Raw genomic sequence first — 19,657 nt, forward strand, 5'->3', positions numbered from 1 at the left:
AGAACTTTGGAAGATTTCAGCGTTTTACACCAACACATCTGTTAGTGTAGACCCAAAACCATGGAGTTGTGGAAAGAGTGACAAGGTATAATGATTTTAAACTGGTATTCTTTCCATGATATAGTTTAAAGCAATTTAAAGATTATATAATAAAACTTCGTATATAGATAAAACCCCATGTTTTGTTGAATAATCATATATATTTGTTCATTCATGGAGTTAACTTTAATTAATGGTCTTTTTCCATAGGTTACATTGCCCTGTAATACAGTACAATAATACAAATTTTATTAACTATAAATTAGTAGTTAGCTAAATATTCAAAGTATTAAATAAATGATAAATCGATTTGTCATCACATATTGATTCACACCATACAGAACATACCGTAGTTTATGCATTTATAAGTAAAGAAAACGGATGATAAACAATAATTAAAAGAAAACTAAATTTGATGGGAGACTTATGTAAGTTATCTAGGAAAGTTTTTTTTTTTTTTCAAACGTTAAAATCAAGGAACATGGAAGTATTAAATTTATATATAAACACAGCTTTGTATCACGGGTTTGTTTAATTTTCTCTCAATAAAGAAAGACATTCTGATTATAAGGTTCGTTAGCACCCATGATTGTTGGTCAGATAACTTATGCATGAACATAAATTAATTAGAATCTGCTAGAGTTTTGAGCTAAAGTTAATAAACTAGACATTTTTGGATTTGAATTCATGACTTTTGGTCAAAGGTTCGGCACTAAGACCTGGGAGGCCACTTATATGTATAGATAATCAGTTAGCGTTATCATTTTATTGTTGACTATGGCAATAGCTTTTCTTAGTCATCTTCTTCCCTGAGGTCAAATATTTTTCAGAAGAACTACAGTACAGTTATTACAAATCTTATGTCTGCAATCCTCTTTGTTGGAAAAGATTTAAGTCAATGAATCTGAAGATTTGCAATAGCTAATGCCCCTCTGTCAGATTTTTTTTTTTTTTTTTTTTTTTTTTTTACTTTTCATTTCTTATTTTCCCTTAATTGTTCCTGCGGTTTCAATACAGTAGTACACATTCTCTTCCTGCAACAAACAGGATCTAATAACTTTTTGTATTTCTAGCCAATTAGAAAAAGTAAGGGATTACTTAAGAAAGAAATTTCTTTAGAAAATATAGGGAACTACTGTACCACAAAACAAATTACACACATTATTTGTAAGCCGGTAGATTTATACAAACAACATTGAATGGCTCTTACCGATAGGAAAATATCTCCCGAACTAATAACCAGTTCCTTTTGTAAATGAGGATTATGAAGTGCGATACCTTTAGTCATAAATTGGTTTTTAGATATGAAACCCAGCAAGATATAAAATCATCTTATGATTACCAAAGACTACTTTAAGAGATATTGCTTGTAGTGTACCTCTCTAACTCATTTACTCATACCAAAGCCAACAGATATAAATCATACCTATGAGATCTTAAGAGAAACCTTTTCCAATAATTCAAAATTTGAACTCATTAGATATTGTAACTGTCTATATTAAAAGAAAAAAATATTTGACTACTGGAGCTTTTTCAATATCAAAATACCTAGTAACACCTTCTACAATGCACAATGCGGGCAAATCTAACCCTTTATGCTTAAACACAGAAATCAGCATAAATTTATGTACTTAATAGCTGAAATAGATATGTTTCTTAATATGTTATTTTCATTAGTAAAATAAATTTTTGAATATACTTACCCGGTGATCATATAGCTGTCAGCTCTGCTGCCCGACAGAAAAACCTAAGGACGAAATACGCCAGCGATCGCTATACAGGTGGGGGTGTACATCAACAGCGCCATGTGTCGAGCAGGTACTAAGTACTCCAATGTCAACAAAGAACCAATTTTCTCCTCGGTCCACTGGGTCTCTATTGGGGAGGAAGGGAGGGTCCTTTAATATATGATCACCGGGTAAGTATATTCAAAAATTTATTTTACTAATGAAAATAAAATTTTTCAATATTAAACTTAGCCGGTGATCATATAGCTGATTCACACCCAGGGGGGTGGGTAGAGACCAGCATTATGCGTGACATTAAGAGCTAAGTATTTTGTATTTCATTTTAGCAGTTATTCAAAATAACAAACATAAAATTAATAAGTACCTGGTAAGGAAGTCGACTTGAACAATTACTCTGCCTTTTTAAGTACGTCTTCCTTACTGAGCCTCGCGATCCTCATAGGATGCTGAGCGACTCCTAGGAGCTGAAGTATGAAGGGTTGCAACCCATACTAAAGGACCTCATCAAAACCTCTAATCTAGGCGCTTCTCAAGAAAAGAATTTGACCACCCGCCAAATCAACCAGGATGCGAAAGGCTTCTTAGCCTTCCGGACAACCCAAAAAACAACAATAAAAAACATTTCAAGAGAAAGATTAAAAAGGTTATGGGATTATGGGAATGTAGTGGTTGAGCCCTCACCCACTATTGCACTCGCTGCTACGAATGGTCCCAGGGTGTAGCAGTTCTCGTAAAGAGACTGGACATCTTTAAGGTAAAATGATGCGAACACTGACTTGCTTCTCCAATAGGTTGCATCCATTACACTCTGCAGAGATCTGTTTTGTTTGAAGGCTACTGAAGTTGCGACAGCTCTAACTTCATGTGTCCTTACCTTCAGCAAAGCATGGTCCTCCTCATTCAGATGGGAATGAGCTTCTCGAATCAAAAGTCTGATATAATAAGAAATTGCATTCTTCGACATGGGTAAAGAAGGTTTCTTAATAGCGCACCATAAAGCTTCTGACTGTCCTCGTAATGGTTTAGTACGTCTCAAATAGTACTTAAGAGCTCTTACAGGGCATAGGACTCTTTCTTGTTCATTTCCAACCAAATTAGACAGGCTTGGAATATCGAACGATTTGGGCCAAGGACGAGAAGGAAGTTCGTTTTTGGCTAAAAAACCAAGCTGTAAGGAACATGTAGCCGTTTCAGATGTAAATCCAATGTTCCTGCTGAAGGCGTGTATCTCACTGACTCTTTTAGCTGTTGCTAAGCAGACGAGGAAAAGGGTTTTCAAAGTGAGATCTTTAAAAGAGGCTGATTGAAGTGGTTCGAACCTTTCTGACATAAGGAATCTTAGTACCACGTCTAAGTTCCAACCTGGTGTGGCCAACCGACGCTCCTTCGAGGTCTCAAAAGACTTAAGGAGGTCCTGTAGATCTTTGTTGTTGGAAAGATCTAAGCCTCTGTGACGGAAGACTGCTGCCAACATGCTTCTGTAACCCTTGATCGTGGGAGCTGAAAGAGATCTTTCCTTCCTTAGGTATAAAAGGAAGTCAGCTATCTGAGTTACAGAGGTACTGGTTGAGGATACTGATACCGACTTGCACCAGCTTCGGAAGACTTCCCACTTCGACTGGTAGACTTTAAGAGTGGATGTCCTCCTTGCTCTAGCAATCGCTCTGGCTGCCTCCTTCGAAAAGCCTCTACCTCTCGAGAGTCTTTCGATAGTCTGAAGGCAGTCAGACGAAGAGCGTGGAGGCTTGGGTGTACCTTCTTTACGTGCGGCTGACGCAGAAGGTCCACTCTTAGAGGAAGTGTTCTGGGAACGTCTACTAGCCATTGCAGTACCTCGGTGAACCATTCTCTCGCGGGCCAGAGGGGAGCAACCAACGTCAACCTTGTCCCTTCGTAAGAGGCGAACTTCTGCAGTACTCTGTTGACAATCTTGAACGGGGGGAATGCATAAAGGTCTAGATGGGACCAATCCAGAAGAAAGGCATCTATGTGAACTGCTGCTGGGTCCGGAATCGGTGAGCAATAAATTGGGAGCCTCTTGGTCATCGAGGTTGCAAACAGATCTATGGTAGGCTGACCCCACAAGGCCCATAGTCTCTTGCATACATTCTTGTGAAGGGTCCACTCTGTTGGGATGATTTGACCCTTCCGGCTGAGGCGGTCTGCCATGACATTCATGTTGCCTTGAATGAACCTCGTTACTAGCGATATGTTTCGATCTCTTGACCAGGTGAGGAGGTCCCTTGCGATCTCGTACAACGTCCTCGAATGAGTCCCTCCTTGCTTGGAGATGTACGCCAAGGCTGTGGTGTTGTCGGAGTTCACCTCCACCACCTTGCCTAGAAGGAGGGACTTGAAGCTTCTCAAGGCCAGATGAACTGCCAGTAGCTCCTTGCAGTTGATGTGTAACGTTCTTTGATCCGCATTCCACGTGCCCGAGCATTCCCGACCGTCCAATGTCGCACCCCAGCCCGTGTCCGATGCGTCCGAGAAGAGAATGTGGTTGGGGGTCTGAACTGCCAGTGGCAGACCCTCTCTGAGGAGAATGTTGTCCTTCCACCAAGTCAGTGAAGACTTCATCTTCTCGGAAATAGGAATCGAGACCGCTTCTAGCGTCTTGTCCTTTCTCCAGTGAACAGCTAGGTGAAATTGAAGGGGTCGGAGGTGGAGTCTCCCTAACGCGATGAACTGGTCCAGTGATGAAAGCGTCCCTATCAGACTCATCCACTGTCTGACTGAACATCGGTCCTTCTTCAGCATGTTCTGGATGCATTCTTGGGCTTGACTGATTCTGGGGGCCGACGGAAAAGCCCGAAAAGCTTGACTCTGAATCTCCATTCCTAGGTACACTATAGTTTGGGATGGGACGAGTTGGGACTTTTCCATATTGACCAGGAGACCCAATTCCTTGGTCAGATCCAGAGTCCACTTTAGATTCTCCAGACAGCGACGACTTGACGAAGCTCTTAGAAGCCAGTCGTCCAAATAGAGGGAGGCTCTGATGTCTGCTAAATGCAGGAATTTGGCAATATTCCTCATCAGTTTCGTAAAAACAAGAGGTGCCGTGCTTAGGCCAAAGCACAGGGCTTGAAACTGGTATACAACCTTCCCGAAAACGAACCTTAGAAAAGGTTGGGAATCTGGGTGGATGGGGACGTGAAAGTAAGCGTCCTTTAGGTCTAACGAGACCATCCAGTCTTCCTTCCTGACCGATGCTAGAACCGACTTTGTCGTCTCCATGGCGAACGTCTGCTTTGTGACAAAGACATTCAGGGCACTGACGTCTAGCACCGGCCTCCACCCGCCTGTCTTCTTCGCCCCTAGGAAGAGACGGTTGTAGAAGCCCGGGGATTGATGGTCCCGGACTTTGACTACTGCTCCCTTTTGTAGTAAGAGAGACACCTCTTGCTGCAAAGCTAGTCTCTTGTCCTCCTCTCTGTACCTGGGAGAGAGGTCGATGGGAGTTGTTGCTAGAGGGGGCTTGCGCAAGAATGGAATCTTGTACCCCTCTCTGAGTAACTTCACAGATTGTGCATCTGCGCCCCTGTTCTCCCAGGCCTGCCAGTAGTTCTTGAGCCTGGCTCCCACTGCTGTCTGAAGAAGGTGGCAGTCAGACTCTGCCTTTAAAGGACTTGGAACCCTTCTTCTTGCTCCCGCGTTGACCTTCGGCACGAGCACCTCCTCTGCTGGCGGCTCTGCCACGAAAGGGCGGAATGAATCTTGACGCTGGAGTGTCCATCCTGGGTCTAGGCACGGAGGGCAAAGGGGTGGCTTTGCGTGCGGATGACGCAACCAGGTCATGAGTGTCTTTCTGGATCAAGGAGGCGGCAATCTCCTTGATCAACTCCTCAGGGAAGAGGCACTTCGAGAGAGGAGCAAACATAAGTTCCGACTTTTGACATGGGGTGACTCCAGCTGACAAGAAGGAGCAAAGGTGATCCCGCTTCTTGAGGACCCCGGACACGAAAGAAGCCGCAAGCTCACTAGAACCATCCCGTATGGCTTTGTCCATGCAGGACATAATGAGCATGGAAGTTTCCTTGTCAGAAGGGGAGGTCTTCCTGCTCAACGCTCCCAAACACCAGTCCAAGAAGTTAAAGACTTCGAATGCTCGAAATACTCCTTTCATAAGATGGTCCATATCCGAAGGAGTCCAACAAATCTTGGAGCGTCTCATGGCCAGCCTGCGGGGAGAGTCTACCAGACTTGAGAAGTCGCCCTGGGCAGAGGCAGGAACTCCCAAGCCGAGAACTTCTCCCGTGGCATACCAGACGCTAGATCTGGAAGCAAGCTTGGCCGGGGGGAACATGAAGGCTGTCTTCCCAAGTTGCTTTTTGGACTACAACCAATCTCCCAGTACTCTTAAAGCTCTCTTGGACGAGCGAGCGAGTACGAGCTTCGTAAAGGCAGGTGCGGATGACTGCATGCCTAAAGCGAACTCAGAGGGAGGCGAGCGTGGTGCTGCAGACACAAACTGATCAGGATATAAATCCTTGAACAGCGCAAGCACTTTCCTAAAGTCTAAGGAGGGAGGCGTGGTCTTGGGTTCGTCGATGTCCGTGTGTTGGTCGTCAAGATGTGCAGCGTCGTCATCATCAGAGAGTCCATCGTCTGAATGTTGAGGAGGAAGCGGCAAAGGAGTAGGTAAAAGCTGGTCGGCTGAGTCCGGCAGCACGGGTGCATGCGTGGCTGCACTGGACCCGACGTCATGGAACTGTTGGTCAGTCTGTGAACTGGCAACAACCATAGCTGTGTGGGGACGCAAGGCGTCTACTCCTGACTGCGGTCAAGTAGCGGAAACCACAGTGGGTTGCGGAGGTTGACGCACAGCGTCAAAACACGGCAACTTAACTCCACCCTCCTGTTGTTGTGCTAGCACGCGAACGTCAACGGAGGGTTCCGTGCGTCGGTGAACGTCAACATGCGTCTGGCAGGGTCGACTGCGCATGGGTGGTGGAACTCTCACAGCTGGAGTGCGGGAGCAGGCAGCCTCAGCGTCTACTGGGCGCACAACCGTGGTTGGTTGTAGGCTAACGGGTGCAGCGTCAACCTTCTCCGCACGATACTCCTGCATAAAAGAAGCTAACTGAGTCTGCATAGACTGTAGCAAAGACCACTTAGGGTCTACAGCAGCTGGTGCGGCAACAGACGGAGTTACTGCCTGTTGCGGTACCACTTTGCCTCTCTTAGGAGGTGTGCAGTCGTCGGAGGACTGCAGCGAGTCCGAACTGACCCAGTGGCTACACCTGGGCCGTTGGACTTGCGCGGAAGGGACCTTGCGTTTAAGAGGCCGTGAGACCTTGGTCCATCGTTTCTGGCGTGAAACTTCTTCCGCAGACGAGGAATGAACGGGCTCACTCGTCTTCTTGTGGGTGGGGCGATCTAGGCAAGATACGTCCGAAACCACGGAGGGAACGTCTGTCCGCTGATTAAAGCCTGTCGAACCCTTTGGTCGTACGACACTGCTTCTCCCCTGGGCTTGGGAGCTTGCAAGAGGTCCCGGACTGGGAGGACGACAGGCACGAACAGACGCACCCTCATGCGTAACACTGACACTTCACTGCACTAACACTCACTTCACTTCCCACTGCACTCTTACCCTTCAACTCCCTGACGTCAGCCATGAGTTGATTGCGGTCACTCGCCAATGACTCGACTCTCTCACCCAGAGCCTGGATGGCACGCATCATATCTGCCATCGAAGGTTGATGAGTGCTAGAAGGGGGGTCGGGAGCAACCACTACAGGGGAAGGAATAGGTTGTGGGGCATGGGGAGAGGAAAAATCAACTGAGCGAGACGAACTCCTCCTGACTCTATCTCTCTCTAGCCTACGTGAATATTTCAGGAATTCTTGAAAATCAAATTCCGAAAGCCCAACGCATTCCTCACATCGATCTTCCAATTGACAGGCTTTACCCCGACAATTGGAACAAATGGTGTGCGGATCGATAGAGGCCTTCGGAAGACGCCTTGAACAGTCCCTAGCGCTACACTTCCTGTACTTGGGGACTTGAGAAGGGTCAGACATCTTGAATTAGTCAAAGGGGGAATTCAAAATCTATCCAAGTCGTCAACAAATAATCCAAATTTCAATAAAAGAATGCAAGGAAGTATTGAAGATAACCTCTGCACAGCGAAAGCTAATAACCAGAAATGAATACTTCACCAAATAACGTGAAAATCAATCCAGAAAGCAACAGCGTATTTAGTAGGTCTTGCCAGTGGCACGACAGAGAGAAAATTGGTTCTTTGTTGACATTGGAGTACTTAGTACCTGCTCGACAGATGGCGCTGTTGATGTACACCCCCACCTGTATAGCGATCGCTGGCGTATTTTGTCCTTAGGTTTTTCTGTCGGGCAGCAGAGCTGACAGCTATATGATCACCGGCTAAGTTTAATATTGAAAAATAGAAAATACACCAATCAAAATAAACAGTAGTTTTTCATATACCAGTACTGTCTATCATGACTCATGATTGCCAAACTAAAGGACCGTGAAAGTCGTTCCTTTTAAGGATCCAGTGGATAGATGCTGTAGAGAATTCATAGAGTAAGAATTCACTAAAGACCCCATTCTGTAGGAATTAGCTCAAACAGGTTTAAGAGCATTACCCTCAAAACTGGTTGTCCGAGAGGATTGGTTTGCATAGCGATCCCTCCAAACACACTAATACGAGCCATAGATCTTGTCCCTCCTCATTTCCCGGTGTATGTAAAGGCTGTAGGGGTGTCTGAGAATACTACCACCTGTGTTTCTTTATCCTAAAGTGCCGTGAATATTGCTATAAGTTCCCAGCAATTAAAACTAGGAGTTGATCCATGCGACGTCCATTTCTCGGACAGATTACCTCGAGTTTTCCAATCACTCATGAAATGTGAAAAGAAGTGTCTGGGATCTTCATCCTCAAGAAAATTCAAGAAAACCAGTCGATTACAACCTAAATATACGGATGGTAAATCTGGCTCCTCATCACCAGAATGTAGCTTGTCCAACTCAAAAAAATCTTGTCCGATTTTAGATTCAGATGATATTGAAAAGGTCTCATGTTAGGGCACCTATCAAAATGAAGTTCCCTAAAAAGGTTATGGTTCATAAAACTCTCTCCCCATCCGAAATGACAGACTTCATCCTTTGAATTTTGGAGAACCTCAGGTTTCGAATGAGATCTGATCTTAACTTGCATAGCATACTGTACGTAAGTACACATACATGCTGCATATGTACAATATACTCTAAATAAAAGACATCCTTCAACATTCATAAATTACTGTACTGTACCATATGCATACAAATAACTGTACCCCATACAGTAACGTGCCTACGCTTATACAGTACTAGACAATAATGTATAAACAATTCCTTGACTTTATTCCCGTAGTTGGCCGGCCCACACACTTTATAGAAGAGCAACCCAAAAATCCTGAATGGGTATCGTAAATACAAATAGCAAACTAATACTAAAGTGATGCATAAAGCGCTACTCAGCAATGTTAGTTGCCCTCCGCATCAGCAAGTAGTTTGACATTTCAACAAAACAAACGTCAGAACTCAAAACTGAGTTACAAGGATTTTTCAAGTACCTTAGGGTAGCCCGTTCATAACAACGAATCATCGCAACTCGAGAAAGTCGTAACCCGAGCACCTCCTCTAATATTAGAGGCTGAATCCTTTTTCCTCTGCAAAAAAAAACCCCAAAAAATTAACAACTATTAACATTCCCAAATAAAATATCTTCTGAAGAGACTTTTCACTATGACCAAACTCCAACCTCTTTAGAAACATGAGAAACTATACTTGTTGAATCTGTATCCTTTCCAATGCATTTAAAAAATAGCTAGTGGCCAGGCATAACAGAACTCTAAAATCCCAAAGATTCTTGTTCTTTGGAAATGATGGCCCCATCATCCTGGAGAAGAAATGAAGAGGCCATGCTGAAACAAAAAGAATTCTTTGAAAATGATGGCTCCCATAATAATGGTGAACACATGAGAGGCCATCCTGAGACCAAGAGACTGGCAATTGCATTAGTAAACCTTCAAACCTCTGACAAAACGAAGGAATCAGTCAAATCCAGATGGACCGAAATGGGAAAATATACATATGTTTGCTCTATTGAAAACATTCAATTTCCTTTCTTTATAGCTCCCATGAATGTCGAGAATGTTTTCATAGAAAACAGAATTACAAACTTTTGAGATTCGTGACATCCAGATCTGGTTTCCAACAACCTGAAGCTTTTAAAACAAGGAGTAACCTGCTGTAAAAACCTGGAAAAAGGTTTAAAACCTATTCCAACACATTAACCAAAATCTTTACAATCTCTAGATTTAAAGTTTGTGCCTTTATTGAGGTGGTTTGGCCATGTTGAGAGAATGGAAAATGGCTGTCTGCTAAAGAAGGTGATGAATGCAAGAATTGATGGGAGAAGTGCAAGAGGAAGGCCAAGGTTTGGGTGGATGGATGGAGTTAAGAAAGCTCTGGGTGATCGGAGGATAGATGTGAGAGAGGCAAGAGAGCGTGCTAGAAATAGGAATGAATGGCGAGCGATTGTGACGCAGTTCCGGAAGGCCCTGCTGCTTCCTCCGTTGCCTTAGATGACCGCGGAGGTAGCAGCACTAGGGGATTCAGCATTATGAAGCTTCACCTGTGGTGGATAATGTGGGAGGGTGGGCTGTGGCACCCTAGCAGTACCAGCTTAACTCGGTTGAGTCCCTTGTCAGGTTGAGAGGAATGTAGAGAGTAGAGGTCCCCTTTTTGTTTTTGTTTCATTTCTCGATATCGGCTACCCCCCAAAATTGGGGGAAGTGCCTTGGTATATGTATGTACCGTATGTATGTATTGTATTTTCTAGCTAGCTTGTATTTGGAAATGTTTTGTTTGACAAGTAAAGACTGGCCAGCATCCTCCGATCAGAACAAAGCCGCTCCCGGCATCATACCTTCCGGATAAAAATGGTTAAAGTTTTCCTTTGATTCAACCCATACTAAATTACCGATTCTTGATTTTACCCTGTTCTTTTGCCAAAGAGAACTGCAAAGTGTTCACTCTGCTCTCCTTTCTAACTTCACCTGTCCTTCAACAATGAAAACAAATCAAAATAATTGAAACTATATTAACAGTCTGGGTTCTTGTTAATTTTAATAAAAATCTATTTCACCCTTTATTAATCAGTCGGTGTCTCGTAGGAATTTTATACAGGAGAGGGGGTTCCCAGCCCCCTCGTCCCGTCCCTTTTAGTCGCCTCTTACGACACGCAGGGATAACGTTGGCGCTATTCTAAATGTGGGAGGTTGGGCTGTGGCACCCTAGCAGTACCAGCTGAACTCGGTTGAGTCCCTGGTTAGGCTGAAGGAACATAGAGAGTAGAGGTCCCCTTTTTTGTTTTGTTTCATTGTTGGTGTCGGCTACCCCCCAAAATTGGGGGAAGTGCCTGGGTATATGTATGTATGTATTAATCAGTAAATAATAACAGACTGCATTAGATGTACTAGAAACCATAAAGCGTGAATTGGAAATATATTTCATACCAAGAACTACCAAATCAATGTTTCATATTATCAAATGATAATTAATTATTAAGGTACCTGGCAGCATATATGTAAACCGATGAATTAATTAATCCTTGTTCTAAGTTAAAACCTTCAATCTAAACATATATCTCTTTTTATACTAAATTCTACGTTACTCTTTTTATGCAAAAATTTAACATATTAAGAAACCTAAAAGAATCTATTAAGGCCTTTATTATAATAATCTGTAATTTCCATGTTAATGGGCTCCAGGTCAAAGATCATATAATTAGAACTAGACTTGGCAACTGGTCTGTCTTTTCATGTTTTAGCCCTCCATTTAATGGTACTTCTCTGTCAACAGAGCTTCAATAAAATAGAATTTGTAAGTTGTATGAAAATGAGCAATTTAGTGTACCCTATATAATACCAAACAGATTTTAAAAGCAAAAAACCGCGATTTGAAATTAAGATTATTTCATTACATAACCAATCTAAACTAGAAATCTTGGAAGAGTAAAAATCAAAACAATTGGTTTACTCCTACATTTAAATAAACTCACATGAAAAATAATGTTCCATCATTTAGCATCAGTATACAGTATTCCATAAATCATACACAGTGTACTGTAATTTGCATATATTACAACTATTTTGGACACATGTCAGTGGACATTAGACAATAAGCTAATACAAATGTCAATCATATTATAAACATTCACAAGAAAACAGAGGGCTACTTACTACAGCGGAAATTAATACTTAGTAAAATGAGCATCACAAACAAACAAATAGGAATGGTGGCCATTTAAAAAAGCCTTGAGAATAAGCACATACGGCTTAACTTTCGCTCTAGAAGGAAACAAGTCGATATAAATATACCCTAAGACAAGAATAAAATTCCAGAGATTATATTTTTGATTATATTGAAAACATGAATAAAAAAAAAAATATGGACCCATTAAAATGCCGCCTAACATTAAGGAACACAATTCAGTGAACAACACACTCCCCATGATGACCAAGACACAAATATACCTGAATCTAAATAGCTATTTACATTAAAGCATTTAACTCCAGAAACAAAATCAAGATATGGCATCTAATAATTAGTATCACATACAAGGGTAGCTTGAAATGAACGAATAAACAGGAGGGTTAAATGAAGAAAGATATCATTTGTACATTTCATAATGATGAGAAAATGAAAGTATCCAAATCTTACGGCTGCAAAACTAAACACACAAAATGCTTGATCTCTACAGACTAACTTTAAGCAGAATTTATTATGTACTTTTGCACTTTTATTTTCTTCAAATTTATTACCTTGTAACTTTCAGTCCTTAGCTACTACTTTCATTAGCCTCATTGCATTTGCAGTTTTCATTTGATTTTCTTCCAATAAACTTTAAACTTTTTTTCCGATTATTTCTGTTGTACAATATTTCCTGCACCTTTTCTAGGTGCTCAATACAATCTTGGTCCTTTCTTACTTATATTATCATACATGGTATTTAAGATGTAGCAAATGTCTTGTAAGAAAGGATAATATCTTACGAATATAAAGCAAAACAGTAAAAAGTCTTGTAAGAAAGGATACTACCTAACATAAATCAGCATATAAACCTGGTTAAACTTGGGGAGTGTCTGTGAAATCAGTAAACAAAAATATATATAAGAAAACATTGTGCAATGTGACTGACACTAACATTTTTGGGAAAAATATGCTAAGATAAAAAGAAAATGTTCAGCAAAACCTTTTCTTAGCATCTTATTTGGGTGAACACATGTTGAATAAAAAAAATATCTTGTTCAGGATTTACAAACCTCTTACCATATGCTTAAAGCCCAGCAAGGTGCAGTGTATCATAATGTTGCGCAGATAATTATTTAAGTTTTTCTTTTCAGTAAATACTACTCTACCACCGGAAGGAGTCTTAAACCCATTACATCATAATCCTTTTAACCCTTTTACCCCCAAAAGGACATACTGGTATGTTTCACAAAACTCATCCCTTTACCCCCATGGACGTACCGGTACGTCCTTGCAAATAAATTGCTATTTACATTTTTTTGCATATTTTTGATAATTTTTTGAGAAACTGCAGGCATTTTCCAAGAGAATGAGACCAAACTGACCTCTCTATGACAAAAATTAAGGCTGTTAGAACAATTTAAATAAAAATATACTGCAAAATGTGCTTGGAAAAAAAATAACCCCTGGAGGTTAAGGGTGGGAAAGTTCCAAATTACCTGGGGGTAAAAGGGTTAATGCCTTACCAAGAGGGGTTTATACCTAAAAATACAGGTCCCCTATATACTGTAGTTGGGGATGGAAAACTGCTTCTATGGTTCATAGAAGTTCCCAAAATTTCCGGAATCAATTAACTGCAAGTTCAGCATCCTAGCTAGCTAGGGGGGAAAGGGACCATAAAGTGGTCTATATAACTTGATGCACTGCCTAGGAATGATCTGGCTGCTTACTTCCATTGTTTATGCTTAAGAGCAATCATGACTATATCACGTTCAACTGGTGATGAGTGTAAGACTCACTAGCAGGAAGATGTGGACAGGATTTGATAAAATTCATGGAAACATGAAGGCTATTCAGCATAGAAGTTCTACTTGAGGTTATGTTGTTGCAGTGAGAAGTATGAGCTAAAAGATTGGACTTTAAGATGGAAGAAAGGAAGCACAGGGTCAGCAGTAAACTATAAGATTAAGTAGTAAGTGCAGCTGTGGGCAAATGGAACACTGCTGGAGTGCTGGATAAAACCTTTAACAAGATGTCGCTAGTTTTGTTGTTTTGCAGACCCCAGAAAAGAAAATGATCAAGACATTTTCAGTCTGTAATGGAATGTGGTAAAGAGCAGTTAGTCAAGCTAGTTATAAATATGGACAGTACAAAACCAAGATTAATAACGTAAGAAAATCATTGGGAAAGGTACATAGATGAGGATTAGATCCTATGGGAATTCAACCAAAATTTCCACAGCACAAGAGAATGGAGTGAACTCCTTTCCTATATGAACACGCAAAAGAAAAATCTTATTTATCTAAACTGTTAAAAGAAACGGAAACTTTCTCATAAATCATTGATGAAATTTCCAAACCATGTTGAGGATGGCATGATGTAATGAGAAAGAAAACCTTCCTTAGCATCAGGTGAGTAAATACTTTGAGAAAAATTAATAAATTTGCCTTCCAGTGAAGAGCTTGAATGAACTATACCTTATTTGGGCATTTCATATTAGTAACAAGTTTGTACAATCTAAGAACATAAAGGATTGTGCATCAGACTCGATCCAAAATACAGTATGCACCTACATCATATTTGAATTTATCCTGTTACTGTACTGACCTGTATATTCAGAATTACCAGAAATTAACAAAATTTCAAACATGGAACATAATTCTATATCTATATTGTTACATATAACTACAAAAAATTTGAAAATAAACCCAAAACACAGAACTATAAGAACCCCAATTGGAAGAGAGCTTTCCAACAATATCAAGTTACTTTTGATAATCAAAGGAATAGATTTCTTCATTTTCAAAATATTAGTTTTTTTCCAAGTGCCAAAATCTACATAAATTCTCACTTTTAAAACTTCTGAACCATTAAACAAATGACAAACCAAAAGCCCGCATATTTTTCCAGTAACTTTTTTTACACACCCCTTTCCAAGTTAAATTCATATAATAAAAAATCAAAAAATACGAAAATCACTTAGGAGGTATCATAATATGGTTGATGCGTGAGGAGCTGATATTAAACTGATGTAAATTTGAAAAAGAAAAGAAAAAACTGGATTGTACAGCACAAAGGGATACTTGATCCCTCTACATACAATGAACACGCCCCAGATGGTAAAAGGAGTTCTGATATTCCGAGCTAATAAATCAACATACAGTTGTATCTTCTTACAATGTATTTGTTATTTTCTGATAAGCTAATTATACTTCTATCAATACAGTCAGCAAAACTGTATTTGAATACAGTATTGTAAAATTAAGAAGAAATACAATACAAAAGGTTTAAATAGTTTTCAGAAACTGACAAACATTTTTAGGAACTGAGGACAGAGAGCAAGGACCCTTTAACCCTTTTACCCGCAAAGGACGTACTGGTACGTTTCACAAAAGCCATCCCTTTACCCCCATGGCCGTACCGGTACGTCCTCGCAAAAAATGCTATAAAAATTTTTTTTTTCATATTTTGGATAATTTTTTGAGAAAATTCAAGCATTTTCCAAGAGAATGAGACCAACCTGACCTCTCTATGACAAAAATTAAGGCTGTTAGAGCAATTTAAAAAAAAATATACTGCAAAATGTGCTGGGAAAAAAATAACCCCCTGGGGGTTAAGGGTTGGAAATTTCCAAATAGCCTGGGGGTAAAAGGGTTAACAGCCACTTAGTGAAATCAAGAAGCTTAATAATCCTTTCTTCAAGAAATGAGGAAAACCAATACTTAACATGGAAAGCTTTAAAAGCATGATCTGAAATAAATACAAGAATGTCAAACTCTCTGAACGAAAAGACAAAATACAAAACAAAATGCACACACACTGTATCTAAATATCTTGTATTAGCTAACACACTTAATTTCTTAAAAGTAATCTTAAAAAAATGGAAAACTAATATAATGTATTGAGAATCTCTTCTTCTCTCTTAGGGTAAAAAGGAACTCTGTTAAGTTAGACCTTACTACGGAAATTTTGAAAGTTATACAACTAACAGCAAATCATGACTTAAGAGTCAACATGTTTAAGGGAGAGAAAGAATTGAAAGACTTATACAAAACCAAAGCATCTAAAAAATATGGAAAGTTTTTCTTCTCTGAAAGCAAAAACAGGATTGCTTTGTATGTGAAAATACTTAGATTCTCTGTTATAAAATAGTCATTATGTCCTACCATTCTATATTATATATATATATATATATATATATATATATATATATATATATATATATATATATATATATATATATATATATATATATATATATATATATATATATATATATATATATATATATATATATATATATATATATATATATATATATATATATATATATATATATATATATATACATATATATATATAAAATATATATATACATATAAATATATACATGTATATATATACATATAAATATATATATTTTATATATATATATATATATATATATATATATATATATATATATATATATATATATATATATATATATATATATATATATATATATATATATATATATATATATATATATATATACAGTATATATATATATATATATATATATAATATTGAATTGAATCCTCAAAATATATACCATTTTAATCGGTTTCCATAATTACTTATAAAAATATGATTTAGCACAGAATGTAAAAATAACACGCTCTACCATTGAATGTATTAGAAATCTCTGTGTATTCAAAACAGTTATTACTTTACCCTACTCTTAGAACTTTACATACTGTACTTACAAAATCTTCACATTTTCCTGAGCTTAACCTTGTCAAAATATATCTGTATCTCAAGTAAAAACTGCATCGATCAATCGAAGTAGAGAGATTATTATTCATTACTAAGATTTCTTGCAGTGCTCTATTTACCAACAACATCTATCATTCCCACTCTGGTAGTCGAATACAATATATCTGACATTATGAGCACCCATTAGTAATAATCAAACAATATGCTAGTGGAAGTACTTAAATATGGTAGTGGAAGTACTTACTTTTACGATAAAAAAATAGAATCTCATAAAGATTTCTCTTGCCAATAGGAGAACACAAATCCAAAAATAAATTATTCCACCTGAAATATGAACTACCAAGTCTTTCCCTTGTTATTTTAATGTACTTTCCCAGTGACATACATTAATGTTGTTACATAACACTATGGAGATTTTCGTTTTAACGAGATTCAAATTATCGAGATTCAATAACCTGTACTAATGACAATTTTGTGTTCGGTATATGTAAATAAACTTTTAAAATCAACTAATGATTATGGTTATCACCCATAAGATGCTTTTACTATAGCTTTCCTTTGCAATTAAAGATAAAATTTATCAACACAGATGTATTTGTGCAGCACTTTCCGTCATTAATTCTCTATCCTCATTGCACGATACCTTATACGTACTGAACTGCCTCCAGATTCATATCTACATCCGGACTCCAAATATACACGTCCTTCAATACCTGTTGAGAGACCTGTAGTAACTGAGAGTACTTTTCATATCAAAATAACTTTCTTCAGATTCCGTAAAACTGTAAAGCTGACACACCTTTGAAAAGTGCTATAAAAACCTCGTTCACGAAAGGCTAATGATTGCTATTTTTCCCTACAAGTTGTGCATTACACAAAAATGCATATTTATTAAGCTCAACAATGACAAGACAACCAACAAAGACAGAGGCTTTTTCCCCTCCACACATAGCTTGAACTTTAACAATTTGTTTAATACCACCGAGATCTCTGTAGTACTATCTGGTCCATGAGTGAGCGTGCTTGGTGGGTTACATACATCTGAAAGTAATACATAAAACAAATGAAAATATGAAAATCTTGTAATGAAATATATGTGGAATTTTTAAAAAGGACTTTAAACTACTTCAGTATAATGTACAGTATAGCAAATTGTAAAAATTATTGAATTAAAGTATAGCATCAAAAAAATATATACCATTTACTGTATCCTTATAAAAATATAATAGTAGAACTTATGTACCAGATTATGTACCTTGCTTGAGGGTACACTCGGGCACACTATTCTATCCAATTTCTCTTCCTCTTGTTTTGATAAGGTACTTACAGTTTATATAGGAAATATTTATTTTAATGTTGTTACTATTTTTAAAATATTTGATTTTTCCTTGTTTCCTTTCCTTACTGGCTTATTTTCCCTGTTGGGGTCCCTGGCTTTATAGCATCTTGCTTTTCCAACTAGGGTTGTAGCTTAGCAAATAGTAATAATAATAATAATAATAATAATAATAATAATAATAATAATTGAAATGAGTAATTACCTGAAACAAAGTAATCCCAAAAATGATCCCAGCTGCCCAGTAAAGATTTGACTCTAGACTATTTATGATTGCCGTAACACACCCTGTTGTGTATATGGTATCGTCTACATGAATTTTCTGAAATAAAAAGACAAATTAAACACTTCATAATAAAAAACAAAACTATACAGTACTGCAATACTTAAAGCCAAACTCTCAAAGAAGAGCTTATTTATGAGTTTAATTTTCAACTGCAGCTTTAATCTTCTTGGACTTGATAAATACTTCATCAAACACATGAAAAATTCTACATTTTGTCATATCCTTGTACTTTCTGCAATTTTTGTATTTCACTAGCCACCTCCTAATAAGAAAGGCATAGAGATAAATAAATAAAAGAGCTCAGTTTGTCTTAACCATTTTACCCACAATGGACGTACTGGTAGGTTTCACAAAACTCATCCCTTAACACCCATGGACGTACCGGTACGTCCTTGCAAAAAACTGCTATTTGCATTTTTTTTGCATATTTTTGATAAATTTATGAGAAACTTCAGGGATTTTCCAAAATAATGAGACCAACCTGACCTCTCTATGACGAAAATTAAGGCACAATCTAAAAAAAAAAATTGCAAAACGTGCTTGAAAAAGAAAAACGCCTGGGGGTTAAGGGTTGGAAAGTTCCAAATAGCCTTGGGGGTAAAAGGGATAATTACGCATCGATTGGCTTCCGGAAGACTGGGGAGCTTAAGAATCAATAGCTAATGAAACCCTGAATGTCACTACTATATGACCTCAAATCATGCACCTGTATTCTCTATTCTCTTGCTGGCCTTCATTAACCTAATTTTACTTTTCTCCTAAAGTGTTCAATGGGATTCATTATGCCTGACAAACTGTAACTCATTTGCATTCATGGCGTTCCTGTCTACCTCAATTGTTCAGTTCCATCAATAGGCTATATTTATCGAATTCTTTAACCCTCTGGTGATCACAACCCCGACAAAATCGCTGAGAGGCTCATGACTTCTGGCCAGGGAGTAATGTTATGTGTCAACCAACTTACGTTGACCTTTTATAGCATGACTAACACAGGAATAAAAATAGAAAAAAACTGAACACCACATTAGAACATTGAATACATTCTCTATATAGCAATCATTGTTATATGAACAGATGATGTCAAATTGAGTCATCGGAGCAGCAGAGTTAACACTCCTACTTTTAATATCATGTGGCTCCCGCTTATATAATTCCATTACCATAGTTTACGATCGTAAGGTTTCTGATAAAGATGCGTAGCCAATCCCGTGGGAATCAATGAAT

At 38.5% G+C, this 19,657-nt stretch overlaps 1 protein-coding gene across 1 annotated transcript in view; it reads right to left on the reverse strand.

The window, feature by feature from the left end:
• The window catches only part of LOC137634902 (tetraspanin-33-like), a 74,473-nt gene that overhangs the window by 1,392 nt on the left and 53,424 nt on the right, over positions 1–19,657 (reverse strand). Inside the window, exons 6-7 of the mRNA XM_068367448.1 lie at positions 18,353–18,469; positions 17,791–17,852 (exon numbers count right to left, since the gene is read on the reverse strand). Of these exons, the coding sequence (XP_068223549.1) occupies positions 17,791–17,852; positions 18,353–18,469 (179 nt within the window). The remainder of the gene's footprint in view (positions 1–17,790; positions 17,853–18,352; positions 18,470–19,657) is intronic.

The sequence above is a fragment of the Palaemon carinicauda genome, chromosome 45 (genome assembly GCF_036898095.1).
Source record: "Palaemon carinicauda isolate YSFRI2023 chromosome 45, ASM3689809v2, whole genome shotgun sequence".
Lineage (NCBI taxonomy): Eukaryota > Metazoa > Arthropoda > Malacostraca > Decapoda > Palaemonidae > Palaemon > Palaemon carinicauda.